The sequence below is a fragment of the Mya arenaria genome, chromosome 6 (assembly GCF_026914265.1).
Source record: "Mya arenaria isolate MELC-2E11 chromosome 6, ASM2691426v1".
Taxonomy (NCBI): Eukaryota; Metazoa; Mollusca; class Bivalvia; order Myida; family Myidae; genus Mya; species Mya arenaria.
Window position 1 is genome coordinate 13,674,122 of NC_069127.1, and position 22,224 is coordinate 13,696,345.

At 36.2% G+C, this 22,224-nt stretch overlaps 1 protein-coding gene across 2 annotated transcripts in view; it reads right to left on the minus strand.

The window, feature by feature from the left end:
* LOC128236677 (uncharacterized) overlaps positions 1-22,224 on the minus strand; it is a 72,990-nt gene that overhangs the window by 24,419 nt on the left and 26,347 nt on the right. For both annotated transcript variants that reach the window (XM_052951703.1, XM_052951701.1), the window contains exons 14-20: positions 20,088-20,146; positions 19,581-19,697; positions 19,179-19,307; positions 17,345-17,511; positions 16,639-16,758; positions 15,483-15,639; positions 14,305-14,521 (exon numbers count right to left, since the gene is read on the minus strand). In XM_052951703.1, the coding sequence (XP_052807663.1) occupies positions 14,305-14,521; positions 15,483-15,639; positions 16,639-16,758; positions 17,345-17,511; positions 19,179-19,307; positions 19,581-19,697; positions 20,088-20,146 (966 nt within the window). The remainder of the gene's footprint in view (positions 1-14,304; positions 14,522-15,482; positions 15,640-16,638; positions 16,759-17,344; positions 17,512-19,178; positions 19,308-19,580; positions 19,698-20,087; positions 20,147-22,224) is intronic.

The following is a 22,224-nucleotide window of genomic DNA, read 5'->3' on the forward strand; positions in this document are numbered from 1 at the left end:
TGAAATTTTCAACAACAAAAACAGAGGGTCTCTTAGTGTCAACCCGGATGAATGGAATCAATGTTCAATTCGTTCACAGGTTTCAGAACAACTGTGACTACCATGGTCATACTATAACAAGGAGTTCAGTCCATTATTCATCAACCTGCTCTTGAGCTTACCTTTACCGGAACAACATCATAACTACTTGAAGTTGTATAAGCAGTTAGCTCAGTTTTGCTTTGAAGCTGCATAATGTTCAATCCTACAGTGCTATGACACTCTGGGGTCAGTTGTCACACATACGGGGAGCTGTGGACTCAAGGGGCTGGGGACTTTAGGGGCAGGAAGTAATGGCTACCTGGTGGCCCCTTGAGACCCAGAGGACCCCATAACTCACACCACTGGCACCCAGGGGGGCTATAGGGGTCAGGTATAACAAAGGGATTGAACAATCACTTTATTCAAATGAAGAGAACACCTAGAACCCTTTTAACCCTTAGATCACAGGGGCAGCCCGTCTTTGTCCCCTGATTGAAGGGGCCATCAACATAACATCAACCAGGAGATTATTCTCTTGATAGGGGCCCAAAACAAACCAAATGACAGGGCTTTGTCCAACGTTGTGAAAACACTTGTAGGATATTTTACACTGGGCGAACATTGGTTCAAAACACTGATTCAAATGTTACAGATTAAACTTTTGATTTAAAGTTAAAAGATTTGAAGTGATGATAGTGATGACATGTTTGAATCTTGAAGATTAAAGTGATCAGTGTTCTGCTGTGTAATTATCAATTAATGTACCATTTCACCCCAATAACTTCAATGCTATTAGGATGTCAATAATGTACGATTTGTGATTTGTATCTTAATTTTATTGTTATTACAGTAATGTATAAAAAGTAATGTAAAAGTACTTAAACATCCCATATTGTCATGTGGGTAACCTACTATTTCGCAAGGAGACACTTGCAGTATATAATTATGATTATGGCATATTAACCCTTTACTTCATGTAAACCTAAGCCATTTCAAGTTGCCAGTGGCTTAAGATATATACCCATGATGTTTGGGCAAACATAATGTGCAAAGCATAGCTTTTTAATTGTCTTATTTTATGCTAGACTAGTTTGCTTCTAAGTTTTTGACAAAATATTGCACTTGAAGATCATAATTATGATGCCCATTCACAAACGCCTTCACTAAAAAAAGCTGTAAATCAGTTTCCACCAGACACAAGACATATCTATCAACATCTATTTTCAATATTGATGAAAAAGAGTCAACAATGTGTGGCTCTTCCATAAATCTTCTTTAATAAAAATATTCATTGGAATTCAACCAAAGATCAACCAACAGAACCGCATTCACGATTGCACCACATGTTTACCCATCATGTTAACATAGAGACCATCATGTCTATATATAGAGTGAAGTGTCCACCAGCGCACACATCCACTAGTGAAGGACCCAACCCCAAACCACAGCCCTTTGTTACCTGCCCCCCCCCTACCCTCCTACACCTTGTCATTATAATCATGTAACCCTGATAGCCTCACTAATCTTCCAACCACAATTTACAGTTTAACTTGCTAACTTGCATCTTTCTAATGTGCTACATGAAATTTTGTGGTTTTTAAACCGGATTTCTGAATGAAATGTTTACGTTGGCTGGGAAAAGGATTTTTTGCATCATTAAATTAAGAACATGTTATTGAAGAAGGCAGTAAAGCAGTTACTGCACACACAAAGGTCTGAAGTGGAGCATGATGCATATACATTATGAATGAAATTTTTAGTTATGAAAATTTGCAATCATATTGATAAAAATGAAGATATCTGCAAGTAATTACCTATTACACAGTTGCATGAACAAGCCTTATGTTAATGTCATAATGGGTATGACGAGAGAAACACCACCATGATTGAACAGCCCAGTCCTCCAGCAAATCTAGGGATAAGCTGTGCTTAATATTCAAGATCAGAGTGCCTGTCAAGAAGAACATCCAGAAAAACAACATTGGGCATTCTGCATACTCCTCAGGCCTGGCAGTCCTATAGCTTACCAAATCAGCTTGAACCCCTTCTTCAGAGTACAGGACCCTGTGTGGTCTACATTCCTCATGCAAACATGGAGATGCGACCAGCACAAAAGGTCTTGACTTTCTTCTGCTTTGTACCCCCAAAGAAAAGAGCTGTTTACACTTACTGCCAATGGGAGTGTATTGGTCCATATAGGGGTATACTATATCCGAGTCATCCTCTCTCCTTACATGTAATAAATACAAAATTAGCTATCACAACATCTAAGAGTTGGAAGCTGAAAACAAACACTTCAATGTGATCCTACCTGGTTCATCCAATACCATGTCTTTAAGGTCATTCTTTTCATGATACTACCATTGTAATGTATGGTTTTCATTTATGTCATTTCTATATGGTTTTATATTATTTTTAATTCATTGGATCTGGGCCACTTTACTGGTTATGTGTTGCGGATATCTATGTATTGAAATAAGGTATCAGATCTGATCTGAAGATGTAAAAACATTGGTTGGTTGTCTTCATAATAAAAGTACAATGTACCCATGCTGATAATGAGTGCAAACAAACGGTCAGAGACCTATTAAGGGGACAGCTATTGACAGGGGTCTCAAGGAATGGAAACTAAATATCAACATTTCAAAACATTTACATAGATAAAAGTTCAATGCTCAGGCCTGGAGTCAGAAAGTTGATACAGTGTAAACATAACGGTATGTAGCACACATACGGCTAGCCACTTGACCAGGGTCCAGACCAGCTGAACTGTATATCTGTCCCCTTCAAATCCCTTATAAATACCTTACCCCTTTATGTCTGATACACATCAAGACATGCCATGGACACTTAATGACCCGCTGAACCCAAATCTCCTTTCAAGCCTAATAATAATTTAATATAGATGCTTTGTGATAGGCGACAAAAGACGGCCATCCTTGTTTTCTGAAGATGGGAAAAATAAATATATTCAGCAAATTAACAATAAGAGGCATTTCTCTTATTCTCTGTTGAAGCCATTAACCACATGAAGATGAAATATAATGTACTAGATTCAAACCTGTGGGACCTTGGCTGACCCTTAAACGAATAGTCAGGAAATATAAATATTAAAATCTCATTCAGGCCAGTGTCATGTTAATTGGAGATTAGTACCTGTGGATGCCATGCGGCCAGTACTGAATGTTCATCTACAGCAATAGGGTTCTCAATGTAGTCATCACTAGCCAATTAAGGGGGGAAGAGAAGGGCTGCCGCTGTACGTCTCCACCCGTGAACATTTCAGGTCACTCAGTAAAGAAATTATGCATAAATTACACCAAACTGCATAATTCTACAAAACAATTGCCACTTTTTCTTGATAGAGGAGCCCCTACATGTTGACAGCATTTATTTTGGGGGTTCTGGGGACAGAGGTGCATGCCCCTGAGGTGTGCCCCTAAATTACAACCCCTTTAACTCAAACCCTGGACATCTTTCTCCACAGCAGCAAGGCAAACCAATGTACTTAAATTATATATAAATTGGAAGTTTGGTGTATAAAAAATATATTGAAAATAGAGCAACACTTCTTCAAAGTATTTAAATTCAAAAGAATAACTGCTGAGGGTAAAAAGAGCCTCCCCGACAGCCGCATTCCACAGACATGGAGGTTGGCCATCTCTCTGCAGGTTCCCCAACATACAATATGTACAACAAATAGAACTAATTTACCATTCCTATTACATAATTGGGACCTTTTCCCATGAAATTAGTGGTTTAAAATGTCCTTCATGGTGAAATAATGCCAATAAACGTTTATATAATCAGGAATGTGCAACAACTAGCTGTCTGCTCTGTAATTTGCACATTCTTTGAGTAGATTTTCACTTCAACAATGACCTAGGTGGCCCAATTTGCAAAGATGTAAGAGACATGCACAAACATGGAGGCATGATACTCTGAACAATCTTGACAAAGCTATTGCATAAAGCTTTAACAACAATTTTGGGCCAACAGATTACCAGTAGCATTAATGTTTTGTTGTTGTTGTTTTTCATTTCAAGCACTGAAAGTTCAAAAGTGAAACCTTGGCAAACTGTTAACCCCTTGATGGTGATGTTAATTTTACATGCTGACACTAATGTTGGAATAATTAGCATAATTATTGCTTAAATGACAAATCTTTCAGGTGTTTTTATATCATATTAAACTGAGTGTGATTAATTCTACAAAGGAAATCAAAAGTCTTAGAATGTCAAAGAAAAGTTTTCATTAATTGCCATAATTTCAAGGAATTCAAAATTATTCCTCCCTTTTCATTTTAGAGAAAACTTTATTAAGCTGTAAAAATCATTATATTCTTTTTGACCAGAGGGAGTTGAGATAGTGTTTAATGGCCAACATTCCAGCAGGCCTGGGAAAGCGGTCAGTTTTACAATGTTTCGTCCACTGAACCCTTCTACGGCCCTGCTCTATTGTCCTTGGACCCTTCGTTTGAAAACAAGTCATAGGGGTCAATACTTCAAATTTAATCTATGCATAAAAATCAAGTTAATTTTGACTGGTTTTTACAATGTCTGGACACAAAAAGAGACAAGATGCCATTTTTATTAGCCACTGGTCATTATCAGTACAAATCAGTTAGGAAATCAAAACTAACAATTGAGACACATACCCGTGATGGGATTCACACACTGTCTTGCCCTTTAGCTCAGAAATCATTTTAAATACAAACAAGGCATCAAAGTACTTAATTATACATTAAAGAGATATCTTAGATAGTTCTTGTATAATTCATATTTGTACTCAAGAGATTTTTTGAAGAGAACAATTTTAATGACAGAACATGAATTCCTTTTCAAAACACTAATCTTAACATCTTTGTTGTAATGCCTCAATGAAAATATTCCACTAAGCAAAGGAGCTGACAGACATTTATTTTTAATTTTCATTATTTTTAGATTTTAATCAAACCCAGTCAAAAATAATCCATGTATTCATGAATGGTTTTGAGACGGAAAATTGTAATTAAATGTCACCATGTCATCCTGCTCTGGCCGGGGCTATGGAGACCTGGCAATTGAATATTTTTATAAGATTTCAATATCCCACCCACTATCAATGCCTGTTATGAATCCTTAATTGATTTGACACCAAGATTAAGGGACACAGTTTTTGGCAACATTCATTGTGATGCTATAGCTATTCATAGTCTAAATAAAGACCAAAAGTCTTAACGGTAAAACATAACCACAACCCAAACAAGCTAATGGATTCTACATAAATTAGGGTTCGGAATGTAGACCCCATTGTACAAGAAGTCATTTATGGGGCTCCACAAAAGTCAATTGAATAACATTTGCTTTCGTTTGTACTTAACTAGAGAAAGGTGACTTTTAAAGCCGTAATCCCCGCTATTCAACTTTCTACCCAAGACAGCAGGTGACAGAGCTTGAGAATACAAACTGAAAGCTTGCACTTTGCAAAACAGTAATTTTAGAGTAATCAATCACTCCGCACAGGAAATGAGAAAATCAGACCTGCCCCTCTGCCCCACATTTAAGGGTTGAGTACTCAATATAAAGCAACTCCAGCCTGAAAACCAGCACAGAAGCTCTCATCTCGAGGAATTTGACCCAGAGACACTCCTTCATAAAATACAATGTCTGAAAAACCCTAATCACTTTAAAAGGAGCTGGAGAATCATCACAGAAAGGTGATATCTGCCAATTAGTATCTTCAGTTTTAACTACTAGTAACAGTGAAAGAATTCATTTTTAAAGGGAATCACTGAATGTGCTTTAATATGGTTGCTACATGTACTTTATAAACTAAGGTTTGCAGGAATCAGGCTGGAAAAGTTTCGAGGCACATAGTTTACATATTTATCATCATTCTATAAGGAAAAAATACTGGGTGACCTACAGGCATCAATATCTTGTATTGCCCATTTCATTAGCCACCATTGGGCCATGGGTTTGGTCTATGCTGCGGAACCTTAATACAACCCAGCTTTTACTATGATCAAAACTGAATGATAAGAATAAAACAATTATTAAGCAATAAATCATTTCATTTATATAGACCATCTAGACTGATAATGAAACATTAGGAGTGACATTATTTTTCGTGGTATTTCATTGTGAAGGTCAGAAGGACAAAACATTTAATAGTCTGTGTTTCTGAAATGTTTTTATGAACACAAGTGAAAACATGGTATTTCATAATATCCACATATCCTTGTTATGTATGAAGTATTATGGATATGAAGTGTATAAGTGAATCAAAACACCTGGCCTAACCACATACAATATGCGCACTTGTAGCGGAAAGAAAATAATTAACTCTATCATCTGTCATAACAAACTACTGTACACGCCAAATGCATCATAAGTTATGTATTATGCACAGTGTGTTGTCAAAGACAAATTAAATGGTATAAAACGTTATTTCTCTTTTAATTCATCAAAAAGAAACATTTTTTGGTAAACTCCAATTAATCTGGCACTTATTCAGGGTCATTTTTGATTGATAAAATCTTATTTTAGGATGAATTAAATACCGTAAAAATAAATGACATATTAAAAACACACAAAAAACATTTCATCTACTTTCTGACATCTATCTGACAACATACTTGATGCATGGAATTTGTTTCTTACTTCTATTCAAGTAAGCATATATTAGTATACAGCTTTATAGTGTTTTAAGAGAAGAATAGCATTTAAGGACTTCAACTTCTTTCCAATTGATTTGCTTTGAGTTATGTTCACAGTGCATTCTTTATACATATATCTAGCTAGATATGTACTTTCACAATACCACAGGCAAATAGTTGGATCCCATTAATAAGATCTAGTTAAGACTGACAGCATGTCACCATTTGCATTTCTTGTCAAAATAAAGCATGTTTATGGAAATTGGATACAGTTTACAAGTTTCCAAGTGAGTAAAATTGACCCCAAACTTCTAAGGTCCCTGATTTCACATCAGAAAAATAGCCCCCAGGGGCCATGCAGGGGCTACCTAAGGACAAACTCATAAAAAATATTGTATTCATATGTAGGAAACATAACTGTGCTCATGGTTCATATGTAAAGTATGCAGAATCAATTTAACAGTAAATTCTGGCCTGCAGGTCACTTCCTGATAAGCCTGCTGGCTGAGCTGATTGTTTCCAGCCCCACACTGACCCCTGGTCAACAGGGACACCGGGACTGCCCACAGGAATAAGCCCCATATTCACTTGTTCATGGTTTAAAAGTAAGCAGCTGTGATTAGATGCCTAGCAGTTGAAATGAAATGAAAATAGGTAACAATCATCAGTGCATCAGTGTGTTTTAGGAAGGAAGATTACAAATGCCATACACTTTAAAGCCTATGAACCATCAGAACCCTAACCTAGAACAGGGCTTTTGTAGAGGGTAGGCTATGTCCAGTCAGGGCTCAGGGATGGTCAGTCAGTGGTCAGTGAGTGCAGACCAGGCCCCATTCCCACCGTCAAGGGATCATTGATGTCAGAATCACCACCGGTCAACACCAGGAATACACATCTCCTCAAATGAGAAACAACAGAATGAGTTCACCTACAAAAGATAAAGTGACCCTCGGTCAATATCAAAAGCTATCAGAGTCCATAAATTTGATAACCAGTTATTTTGATAACCAGTTTTGTCCTTCTGTACAGGTGTACTTATTTTTCAGTTCCTTGAAGTTATGATCTCCACAGTTACTTGTTTACTAATATTTTCATAGAAGGAGAAACCAAACCTCAGATCTTTCAGTACAGTCGAAACTTGTTATGTAGACTTTGTCGGGACCTAGGGAAAAAAGTCCAGATAATGAACATTCGACACATCCGAATTACAAAAAAATATCACCAATCCCAACACATTTGAGTTTATGTCCGCCATTCAACTTCTTCAATTGAACAGTCTTGTTACCATCATAAAAACAGCAAACGTATTATTAAATAATAATGTGTAAAAAAATGAATTATTCATGTCAAATTTATTTAATTCACGTTTATGGATTACACAAAATAGATATAAACCACAATTACATACACATGTACATTGTGAGAAAATAGTATAGCACATATGAAAAATAGTACATCCGTTATGACTGTTTGTTTAGTACATGAAGTATAGAGAAATTTCTTTGGCACATATCTTTCAATGGTGTCAAATTTTTTGATGATGCCATCGGTTCCCTTGTGTGGTTCACTGAATAATGCTTGAGCAATAAATTGCTCTTTTATCAAAATCATAAACAAACAACTTTAATTATTCACACTTTCTTATTAACCTCCAATTATGACAGTTTGTTATTTTGACACGCATGGTAAATTAGCAACATGCCGCAAATCGTCATGAATATTTTCACACCTACATCCCGATCTTCAGTGTGACATAAGAAACAAAGAAAATGTGTGAAATTCGACCACAGGGACTGAAATATTAGGTTGACATAGATAGAAAAATCGACACAAGCAGATTCATTTCATATAGAATAAGAAGGAATAAAGTTGGAACCGGAAAAAAAAGTTGACACAACCGGAAAGTCAAAATATCCAACGTCGACATAGGGAGTTTGCAATGTAGTTGTGTTAAAAGTAATTAGCAGAACAATTGCCAATTACCATGTATTGGTATGTGTTAAGGACCTTTTTGTGCAATAGGTCATGTGTACATAATTCAAGCTTAAATGACATGTACGAGAGCACGAGGAAAGAGATTTATGCAGGTATCAGTGATCTTACAAGTTCAAGATTTACATGAAATTTTGCAAGCGAAACATCAGCCGTAATTGTAGCTACACATTATAACCATTACACATCACATTAAGCAAACTCCCTGACCTTTCATTAAGACCTTTAAATGCAAGAAAAGATAATTATCTGATAGTTAATCAGATGAAATTTAAAACACTCAGTTAAATTTGGGAAGTCATAAGACTAATACCAGATAAATTTCTGATAAGCTTAATGGCTGTAATTGAGTCTGTTGGCCACCCAATGGCAGGAGAGGTGACAACATAGTGTCCACACATGGTCCACTAATGATCTACCAGTCATCAATCATATTTCCAGGGAGGGGGCAGCCCAGTTGACAGTTCCATCATGGGTGGGTTGTGGTCAAATTGGCGATAACAGCACCACTCAGCCCTAAGTTCTCCTCATTACTGATTGTGGCAGTGCACTCATTGTTGAAATGATCTATAACAAAACCTCTACAAGTGACACGTTTATTCACTTTCTGATTTTGGGGCTGAAAACTATATAAAAACTAGTAGATGACTAAGGAGTTAAATGATACAGCAATTGAATTTCAGATTGAAGGAACAGGTACACAAACTTGCAGTTTGGGCAAAAAAGTATTCTAAATAAAAAATAGAACACTGTTGCATTTAGAAAAGTTTTGACATTTACATGTCATGAGATTGATCATATGTGACAGTGACCTGCACCCAATCTGGAGAGATGTTTTTTACTGGCAAATTTTTTCACTTAATCACAGTTTACATCTTCCATTTCAGGAACACTAGAAATACCCCTAAGGGCCCTTGGAGATGTCTGGTATGCTGATTTAGTAGGCAAGAAAATGACTGGCTGATTATCACCAAATGTTATCTTTAGTTACAAAGGTACTTGTTTTGCTGGTATTCTGCTAATTCTGATGAACTCTGTGATAGTTAATATCGCTGTCAACAACAGGTGGGTAATTACCAGCCCTGGAATACTGGATATATTTCTGGGAAAAATTAGCACCATCAGAGAATCACAAGTCCTCCACTCCAGTCTTTGTCACTCCATAACTTGTTGTCAACCCTTTTTCCAAGAAATATTGATATCAATCTTTATAACTTGTTATAAACAGGAAACCCCTGTGCATGCATTTTCTGACATTAACTTATGCAATGAGTGTTGACCAGCAGCCTGTTTTGATCCTGGTGAAAGGCCATGAACCCTTGGTTAGTTGAAAGTCACGGCAAGAACACTAGGGGACCGCATGATTTTAACAGCAGAAGGGCTGGGATGATTAAAGTTTATGTGTTCCAAAGAGTGATTTGGGAAGTGAGCTGCTCCATTTATCAACATTTATAATCATAATTACTGCATTACAGCACAGATCAAAACCAACAGGGGCCTGGAATGTTAATGCTCCCCGTTTCTGCTGACTCTACAGGATTTTCCAGGAAGATGGCCTCACAGGCAATGAAATCAAAAGAACACCTTCTGTCTAACAATTTTACCCCTTTACATCAAACTTAATATAATTATTATTATTAAATCATGTTTCAACAAAAACTTCAATATTTCTAAATCAATTGCAAAAATGAAATGGTTTTGCCTACAAAAGCCACCCCCAATCCCCACATGGTTGGCCATATTAGGGACATAGAATATGAAATTATGAATCAATTTAATCTGGAAAATATTTAAATCAATAAAGGCAGGAATATGTTCTGTGAACACAACAGTAATTTAAAACTGTTAAATGAACTGGCAATGTGGTATGAATTATTCTTCATTTATGATATAAAGGCAAGTGTCGACTACAGTATTCTGATGAGCCGGGTGATAAACTCCCACATCAAAGCCCACCACAGGAAATCTCCGGTGATTTTCTCAATGAAATGCCTAGAACTAACTGTTAACAATTTCCCCACCGTGACAATCATAGAAACATGATCCTCCAAGCCACAGCCATGTACAACAACACCACAGCCTGATAGGTTGAACAGCACTTGTTTTCTTACCACAAGCATTTGAAAGCATTTATTAAATGATTAACAGTTAAAAAGTTTTTTGAGTGGATGATCAGAATTAAATAAATCTGATAACATTGTTAATGCAGAGAAAAACATCAAACATTATACACTGAAAAAATCAAAAGAGCCCATCTTAAAACAAGGAGGTTGAGAATGGTGTACTATTGTACTTCAGGACAGACTGTTATTTCCGAACTGCTGTGTGCAACAGTCAGTCCAAGCAGTACCTGTGAAACTTTCAAAGCTACCTTTTCTGAACATAGCGCTTTTTTATTTTACAAACCAAATACGGTTTAGTTAATATCAATTTATTACTTAACATAATAAATAACTTTAAAAAAAATTGAACTTAATTCAAAAATGAAATTCTCACACCCAGGGGCATAAATTTAAAGGCTGCGGTTATGGGCCCTGTTACGAATATGCATATTGCCACTTGTAGCATAAACAAGTTTCATGTGAATACCTTGAATTAAAAGTAAAAGGCCAAAACCAAAGGTAAATGTTTTACCCATCACAAATGACATCAAGGATATTACCCTACTCTTTTTAAAAAAACAGACACCCTTAAAATAAATATATTATTGAGGTATTAACATGCTGAATGGTGTATACATAATAATTAAGCCACGTTATATGATGCAAGCTGGAATTGATAGATATACTAAACTGCTTATTAATGGTTTTGAACTTACTGTAGCTTATAATGTAACTATAAACTGGTAAAATTAATGCTCCAGGTATTACTCATAGTTTGCAAATTTCAATTTCATAAAAAAAATAGCGAAACTAAAACTTAATCACATGAATGAAGATCTTTGTTTACCTTTTTGATAAAATAGTGCAGAAAAAGGATGAAACCCATCAATCAAATACTTTGCATAGTTCACTTAAATTAAAACACCCGCAAAGGTGACCTTGGCCTAATTTTAGAATGAGCTTTTACTCAACGATTTAAATTTGCACTTAAATTTCAGGAAAAATTGCAAGCTGATTTATAAATGTTCTGGTACTGTGTCATAGTAGTATCTGGGTTTTCTTAAACAATTTATTTTATATGAAGAAGGGTTCAAATGACACAAGCTACTTTCAGTTTTGTCATCACCAAACTAAAGAAGATATTTCAGTTTACTTATAAAGATGTATTAAAGGGAGGTAACTGCAGAAAGCTGTAATACGCAGTTATCTCATTTCCCCTGTGTATCTCCCCTGCTTGGCAAACATCACTAAATTAAATTAGTAGATAACTGCAGTGTTCTTTCATTTCAAAATATGAATAGCATCATAAGCAGAAGCCGACATCGTTTTGATTTTATCAGTCGATAAGTTGAACAACAACAACTATCAAAACTTGCTGTTATTTGCCTTGCTACACATGCATATTAAGACCTGGAACGTGCCTGTTCATTATCATGGTGATTTCTGAATCCGGGTTATTTCCATGTTTGTGGACAACAATGCCTACAATGATAAACAAAAGCTGACAAAAACTTTCTTTACTTGGAAAAACAGGGAGGCTTACATAATATAACAGGAAGCAGGGACATATTTTGCACACGCCGCACATTCCTGGAACCATTATCTTGCAGTTTACTAACATGATACTGATACTTGGTCCGTATTACAGAAGCATCTCAAGATTTTTTTTAATTACATATTTTAACCTCAGTGCAAAATTTGGAATTGTTATATTTCTATAAAAAACTAGTTCTTTATCATGGAATTTTCATTTCTAAAATCTTAAGTGTCCATATTTAAATTGCAGAATATAAACTTAACACTTTCGTCAAATGAAATAAAACAGGTGAGGAAATTGTTGAATTTAAGATGAAGATGAACATTTAACTTAAGAAGCTTCTGTAATATGACCCCAGAACAAATGAAGTTACTTATTCTACAGAGTAGATTTACTGCTGTTTCTGTATAAATAGTCTCTTGAATTTCTTCTCTAGTTCAGAAATCAAACACCAACCTCAGCACACACGAAACTGATTTATTTATGAGAACCTTTATTTTTGCAAATTCTATCATAACGAAGCACATAAATGATCTCATCTGTCATATTGTTTGCACATTAGTATGCATAATAGGTCTCACAAGTTAATGTGAGGTACCTTCAAGACTAAGTGGCTATTAAATTAGTTCAATTATCAATCACGAACATTATAACATAATATTAAAAAGTCACACATATACCAGATGTATACTAGGGCAATCACATATATTCAATCTCAAAACGACAAAGAAACTAAAAAAAGTCATAACTGCGTTTTATTTCTAATGAGAAAACTATCTGCCAAATCAGCACTTCAATTTAAACACTTGTTGTAAGGATATTACCTAACTAATATGAGTTTTTGATATGGAAAACACATGTAGGGCAATTAAGCACCACTACTTCCCACTAACACAGAAGGCCAAAAGAACAACAATTCTGCTTCCTAGTACTGAGAGGTGGGGGTATTTTTAGCCTGTGTGGTTACATCAGAGACAAAGGAGGTCTATAAATAATCCAATAAGACGTTTCTTCTCGACAACGGGGCCAAGTCACACGCAGGAAACCTCCGCACTTGCTTCGGGAGCATGCAAGCGTGCGAACTTTACCGTTCTGCAAGTGCCACCAGGCCACTCAGAGGTAAAAACCCTCTTTTGAAAATTAGGATAGGCATTGCAATATCGACAAAAGTTTCATAAAATATGAAATCATAGCTCATGATGCATATTATTTAATAAAACTTAACTTTTTTTGTTTAAGTCTTACAATATGATTGTTTGTGTAAAAAGAAGTCAAATAAGGGATCCTTTATAAAAAAAAAATGTTAAGTTCGATGTTGAAATATTTTTATAGAACTGTGACAAGAATTCAATTAACAGAGGAAGTATATATAAAGTTTCTATCATCAAAAGCAACCTTTCCCTTTTAATAGCTCAGTTTAGATTATGAGAAAAAAGACTAAACCACCAGATTATGTAATCTACTGGATAATTGCCTCCAAGTGGCTGCACAAGTAAGCTACATGAGAACGTGCTGGATCTACATACAGCATTTCAACAACTGCAACTAGACATCCACTTCTCTCAATGAGCATGGTGATCAGCTGATTGGGTTCACATGTGGCCTCCGCAGTAGGGGGTGGGGGGAGGTCGCAGGATATTGTGTCACCGTACCAACATCCCCACCCCCCTTCATGACTTCAAAGCTGAATATATGACATGTGGAGGTAATCATCATCATCATGATATACTATAGATAACATTGCAGTGTTGCTTGGGTGACAGTCAAAGGGAAGCAACTGCATGAAATCTCATAAATGCAAATATTCCTATACCTTGAACTTTTTGGTAACCACAAATCATATCAACTAATAATGTACATGTGACATGAAGATATTACACATAAAAACTGATATATCCTTTTTTGTATTTCCATAACCAATATCAATGGAAAATACCAGTAACATAATACAAATTCCACTAACATGAAAATATCATTCACTACAGCACTATCCTGACAGTACATTGCCCTACCTGTGACTGTGTCAGCCTGCCCATCATCAGCCAGTTCACCCCCCTCACTGATCACTGACTGCCCCCCATCCTCCATCACAGACTGACCAGCTACAATTGTGGTCGGGAGGTTGAAGTTGCATGGGAACGTAATCGTGGCCTGTGTCGTTCCACCGTCAGATCGTGCGATCGCCAGTGCCTGCTCGATCATCATAACGTCACACACAGACTTATGATCCTTGAATGAACAAGTTGGTATACAGCATAGACAAGTTGGTATACAGCATAGACAAGTTGGTATACAGCAAAGACAAGTTGGTATACAGCATAGACAAGTTGGTATACAGCATAGACAAGTTGGTATACAGCATAGACAAGTTGGTATACAGCATAGACAAGTTGGTATACAGCATAGACAAGTTGGTATACAGCATAGACAAGTTGGTATACAGCAAAGACAAGTTGGTATACAGCATAGACAAGTTGGTATACAGCATAGACAAGTTGGTATACAGCATAGACAAGTTGGTATACAGCATAGACAAGTTGGTATACAGCATAGACAAGTTGGTATACAGCATAGACAAGTTGGTATACAGCATAGACAAGTTGGTATACAGCATAGACAAGTTGGTATACAGCATAGACAAGTTGGTATACAGCATAGACAAGTTGGTATACAGCATAGACAACTTGGTATACAGCATAGACAAGTTGGTATACAGCAAAGACAAGTTGGTATACAGCATAGACAAGTTGGTATACAGCATAGACAAGTTGGTATACAGCATAGACAACTTGGTATACAGCATAGACAAGTTGGTATACAGCATAGACAAGTTGGTATACAGCATAGACAAGTTGGTATACAGCAAAGTAGCCATAATTAAGATTATGAATTTTGCACACAAAAAAAGAAAAATAATTCCCCTCGCAAGTCTGTTTGTCATTGATATAGCATAACGGCTCATGTTTTATGAGGATTAAGCATTTATCAATTTACAATGATTTATGTTCAATGCTTGTTACATTTTTACAGGATTTTCCATACCTACTGATGTAACATATCACAACTGTCATGCCTAATCAATGTTCACTTCAGAGTAAAAATATTTTTAACAAATGAGTACAAAAATTTGATGATTTTGTTTCACTATGAGAAAAAAAACACATTTATACTTAAAGTAGCAATTTTTTACCCTGAGTAGCATTTCCGATCTGAAGAGGGATCCACACTTATCACAGACGTATGTTTTGTTGTCGGTATGTTTGCGCTCAATGTGTTTGCGAATGTCGGTGAACGTGTAGCCGTAGAAATCACACACTCCACATTTGTAGTCTCGCTGACCCGAGTGTCTGCAAAAACAAGGAGAATTGAATGTCATTTCATTCACTATAAACTCCTGACATCTTCCAGCAATTAATTCACATTTCGTGCTGCACATTTAATGCAAAATTAGCATGGCTGCTGTTTTGTCAATTAAACTTAATCTTCATTAATATTAATGTGTGCATTCTATGAAATGGTGCAATGTTAAATTCTGTGAAACAGATTATTTTAATAAACCTTTATAACAGATAAGCAATGTACCAAGTTTTATATAAAATGTTTTATATTAAGTTTGTCCTTGTATTCCATAAGAATAATTAAGAACAATGCAAGCAGATAGCAACATTTTCCAGTTTTTGAGTTGGTCAAAGGTTATATATAACAACAAATATTTAAACCAGGGTTATGGGCCTAGATACACTTCTAAGACTAGAACCCCATGCACATCACGAAGAAAAAATGATTGTCTGAAGCTGATGGAGCCTCCACCAAGACCAGCAGGTTGGCTGTTTATAAACAGAGGCCTTTCATTATGTACAACATTTTTCATAACCATCCAGATTTCATTAATCAGAGTTTTCACAGCATTTAGGATTCAATGCGAGTTCTTTGGCATATAACATACCACTAGGGACAAGTTCATTGCATTGAACTCCTTAAACAGTGCTGCATACATGTAGCATACCATTAAGCAACCCACCCTTGGTGGGGTTAAGATTTCCCCCTTCTTGGCAACCCAATTTACTCTGTAAGTGAGAATGGGGAATTACTGGGTCAAGTCGTAACACAGCCATACAAGTGCCGCCAGACCTTTTTGAACTCTAAGACTGACAAACTTGATACACATATGCCTATTGCCATTGGTAACTTGTGTACGCAGATTTCTTCAATACTTCTCTAGTTATAACTTACATCAACAGTTTTACATGAAAACATGGCCTATGACAAACACTATGACAAAACCGGGAATTGTTTTCTTTCTAAAAAGAAGGTGAGCAAAGTTACAAGGATATAAGTTAAAGAACCTTTTCATGTGTAGTTCCTTGTTCTTCATGTGCCTGAAGTTTTTGCCGCACACCTCACAAGCGTGTTTGGGGTCCTCGTGTATCAACATGTGCTTATTGATGTCTGATCGCTCACATCCCCTGCAATAGTAACACTCATTGAGCCATATTTTTTGGAACTTTATTAAAGTCAACAATATTGTTAACATCATAATTGTTAACGTACAAATCTTTTATGCTCTGGAATTTAAATTAAAATGGACACATTTGTGATCTGCAGTATTTCGAACAGCTCGATAACCTGTTTTAGCTGTACATGTTTTATTTAAATATACGAGCATGTTATAAAATATATCACCTAAAAATGTTAACAATGATGTTGCTAATCCCATTATTTACTTAAACAAAGTTCTGAACTTTCTGGCCATTATTAGCAAGAATTGTCTGTAATGATTATCATCATTTTATTATTTTTCTTTCTCAAAAAAAAAATTTGATTTCATAATGCCATGTTATGCACACAAGTCTTTTGAGAAACAAAGCAAATTATACTAAATAGAAACCCAACACTTTATAATCAATATATAAATGATGCTGTTTCAAGATATCCAAATGGTTGGTTATTCAATGGAAACACATCATTAATTTAGAATGCGTAATTACTTTCACATTGTTCTACATATTAAATGTGTTTGTACCACTAGAGTCCCATACTTCACATCCATACCTGTACAAACAGTGGGGGCACTTGTATGGTTTTTCTGGCTCATGTATACGTAGATGACGCTTCAGGTGGGCCTTACGGGAGAATTTCTTGCTGCATGTATTACACTCGTACAGGACTTCGGCCGGCATGTGAACCATCTTCACGTGCATCTTCATCACATATGTGTCCTGGAAATAAGAGTGTGTCACTTTAAGAAAACAATACAGGGTACATAAGATTTCAATCTCCTCAAATCATTCATAGGTGTTTAAGTGAATTAAGAAATAAGGACTCAAAAGCGATCAACAGGAATGACTGAATTTAAGCATAAGGGAATCCTTATTCAGGTGAAGGCAGGTAAATATGTTTAAACAGAATTTAATTGGAAAGATGGAAAACTACAGACTAGCTGGATTAGAATCTACTATTTACAAGCACCTAATAGTACAGTGATGTTCCTACCAGTTGAACATTTTCTCATATACCATGACAACTTTGATTAAATAAAATGACAACTTTGATTAAATAAAAATTGACCTAGACAGAATGTTTACTTTAAACTATCCCTCATTCTATCACACAGACCTACCTTATAGACTTTACCGCAGATGTCACAGACTTACCTTATAGACATTACCACAGATGTCACAGACCTACCTTATAGACTTTACCACGGACCTACCTTATAGACTTTACTGCAGTTGTCACAGACCTACCTTATAGACTTTACCACGGACCTACCTTATAGACTTTACCGCAGATGTCACAGACCTACCTTATAGACATTACCGCAGTTGTCACAGACCTACCTTATAGACTTTACCACGGACCTACCTTATAGACTTTACCGCAGATGTCACAGACCTACCTTATAGACTTTACCACAGTTGTCACAGACCTACCTTATAGACATTACCACGGACCTACCTTATAGACATTACCGCAGATGTCACAGACCTACCTTATAGACTTTACCGCAGATGTCACAGACCTACCTTATAGACATTACCACAGACCTACCTTATAGACTTTACCGCAGATGTCACAGACCTACCTTATAGACTTTACCACAGATGTCACAGACCTACCTTATAGACTTCAACGCAGATGTCACAGACCTACCTTGTGGATTATACCACAGATGTCACAGACCTACCTTATAGACTTTACCGCAGATGTCACAGACCTACCTTATAGACTTTACCGCAGATGTCACAGACCTACCTTATAGACTTAAACGCAGATGTCACAGACCTACCTTATAGACTTAAATGCAGATGTCACAGACCTACCTTATAGACTTAAACGCAGATGTCACAGACCTACCTTATGGACTATACCACAGATGTCACAGACCTACCTTATAGACTTAAACGCAGATGTCACAGACCTACCTTATAGACTTAAACGCAGATGTCACAGACCTACCTTATAGACTTAAACGCAGATGTCACAGACCTACCTTATAGACTTAAACGCAGATGTCACAGACCTACCTTATAGACTTAAACGCAGATGTCACAGACCTACCTTATAGACTTAAACGCAGATGTCACAGACCTACCTTATGGACTATACCACAGATGTCACAGACCTACCTTATAGACTTAAACGCAGATGTCACAGACCTACCTTATGGACTTTACCACAGATGTCTAACGGCAGCCCTATCCCACAGACCTATATAGACTTTACCACAGATGTCACATCGGCAGCCCTATCCCACAGACCTACCTTATAGACTTTACTGCAGATGTCACAGACCTACCTTATAGACTTTACCACAGATGTCACATCGGCAGCCCTATCCCACAGACCTACCTTATAGACTTTACTGCAGATGTCACAGACCTACCTTATAGACTTTACCGCAGATGTCACATCGGCAGCCCTCCTGTGTGTGTCTCATCATGTGTCGTTTGATAATGTAAGCCTGGTCAGCCATGAAGTCGCAGAATGAGCAGATACATCGAGGGTGCACCTTCTGTATAAGTATATGTTCAATAATTATTTTATATGTTTTGGATTGGTTAATTTTACTTGCATTTAACTGTCAAATCTACATAACATTATCAACAGTGCTTTTGATGAATGGTTGTAAATTTTACAGGTTTTCATTTTATTTTCAGTAAAACAACATTCTTTGTTAAGTGATATAAACAAGGATTTTTTTTAAAAGAACAATCATTTTGAAATAATGAGAAATTTATTTTTATCTGTTTTCAGTGTTTATCATTAAAGCTGAAGATTCTATGACCTTGAAGTGGTTGATGAGTTCCTGCTTGCTGAAGGAGACATAGTTACAACATTTGCAGTGGTGCACAAGATCCCCGTGTGTGCCAATATGATCCTGGTACTGCTGCTCATAGTAACACTGAAATACACATAATATGAAACATACAATACACAACCCTTTGCTTGGACAATTAATAGTTTCCACTAGCAAAAAAGTTATGATCAGTTATCAAATTTTTGCAACCTGTTTCATTCCTGCTTATTGGCAGAATGTTATGAAATGTGGGAGAAACTGGAATACACAGAGGAAACAACTTGAAAAGCTTAGGGACCACGAACAAAACTTACACAAAATCCAATGTGACACCCTGTCGTGAAATGAGTGATCTCGGACAATACTGCCCTAAGAACTGTAAGTCAATAGTGGCTTTTTAAATATAACATTGAGGAAAAGTTTTTCCTTGACTGGATACAGTGATTAGAGAACTTCTAAATAATCATGTACATAAAACTAAAGTCTGTAACTAACCTGGAAGTCACACTTGGGGCATTTTAGCTTTTCTAGTTGCAACTCAGATGCCTTCAGACCTGTAAAATATATAAAAGGGTCAATTAATGTTTATCTTTTATCTGTCCATTACATTTTTTCTTGTTCAGATTACAAGTTTAAACATGTTCTTATATCTTTCAACTTAAATGTGAAGACAGCTATAAGGTATTTTATTATGCACATATGGTCTGTTTCCAGGGTTGAAACCAGTACTGGTGTCCTTATTGAGTGGCACGGTGACCCAGGTGGAACCCACAACCTCTTGCTACGTACAGACTCCTACATTGCATAACCATTTCTTTCACATCACATCATGTGTTACCCGGTATTTTTAGATAAATACAAAGCATTACAGGACTTTTTTTTCCATCATCATTTGCTTCGTTCAGCATGATCTTTAAAGTACATTAAGCTTTGAAACTCCACATCATAACTTAATGTATAATTCATAAACTTATCAAATGCTTCTTTCATTTTATCATCATGGACTGTCATTCTGTTTCATTAATGTTGAAAAACGGTCTGCAGGGAATTACATTAAAAGCGACAGGACAAATGGCTAATGTAAATTAAAATGTAATTCCCTGAAATGCAAACACAGTGGAGATTTAGGTCTATTTTATGGTACAGATGTGCACCTTGTTCGGTTCACAAAGGCGGGGCAGCCTTGTATCCCCTGCAAGGCTGGATGTACACCAGTCTGACATGCTGTGTCTGTCTTATACCGTACAAGTTTACATTCATCATGATAATCAGCCACTTCAAACATACACTTTTTGTCTACTTTTGTAATTTTCCACTTAATTTACTGGAAAATGTAAAACATTTCATAGCATGTAGTTTCTTTCAATTTGGAGGGATGAAATTGCCCTGTTAATTAGCAGGTTGGTTTATCTTGATACATATAGCTCAGATTGGAGAACAATAGGATGTTAGTGAATTATGCAAACAAGCAAATTTGAAATGTCACCAAATGTCAGACAAGCAGGAAGTAGATAGAGTGCAAGAATGCCGTACATTTTCCACATTGTTCTGCACAATTAAGGAGCCAAAGTTCACATAAGGATTGGGATAGCATGTCTGCATCAATGAAGCTGGTGTCATTTATAAATACTCACAGCATACATGGTGACAAGAGATGTCAGAGACAAAGCTGACTTCAAACAATTAGGAAATGTAAACAAATAAGGTGCCAAAATTAAAAGGCATTTCTGTCAACTTATATAAAATCTACAAAAATAAAGCCATTTGATTAATAAATAAAATCCCAGATTTTCTCTAGTCTCTGTAGCTCTGGCATGCAGGAGACAGGAAATGGGGCCCTCAGTATAACAAACTATCTGCCAGTGTACATAAACAAAACCTGCAAAAACCATTCTCACAAACACACAATCTCCCCTCAACTCCGCTGTCTTGCAGAAAACCAGAAGGCACCAGTGTCAGGTTGCAGGGTACCGGCATCTATGTGGCGGTGGGACACAGTTTTATGAATGACATGCGCAATGTATAAGAACTGGAACAGGAAGACTGGAGTTTAGAAAAAAATGTTGAATCAGCAAGATCGTTCATTGGCTGTTATCAAATTAAGAAACAATTATTGTGCCACTTCAGAGCATTGAGAGTGAGAAGGACTCAAGCACTCTTTTCTTAGTTGTTCTAAGTACTTGTCGACATTTTTTTAATTGACTAGTTTTTTTGGTGACGGTATTCTTTTGTGTTTTTGGTATGCACACACTTCTTCAAAAAAACACCTATTTTACATCACTTGCAATTAATACAAATGAATCATGACTTTTCTCTGACATCCACTAAACCCCATAAGAACAAATGTACATTGTTCATATGGCTATAACTGATTGTATGTGTATGACGTACATGGTCCTTTAAACAACACATATCAGCTCAACAATCAGAGTGGCTTTTAAGTAGTAAATATATAATAAACTTACCGCAACCCAGGACACTAGTTATAATAATTTGCTACAAAATTTAATTATGAAAATAGTCTTAAAAGGCCTTACAAAACTTGTGACAAGGGACTTCAAATAACAAAGTACTAGAAACGTATAAATATTATTTAGAATTAAAATAATACATATCTTAAATTATCATTTTG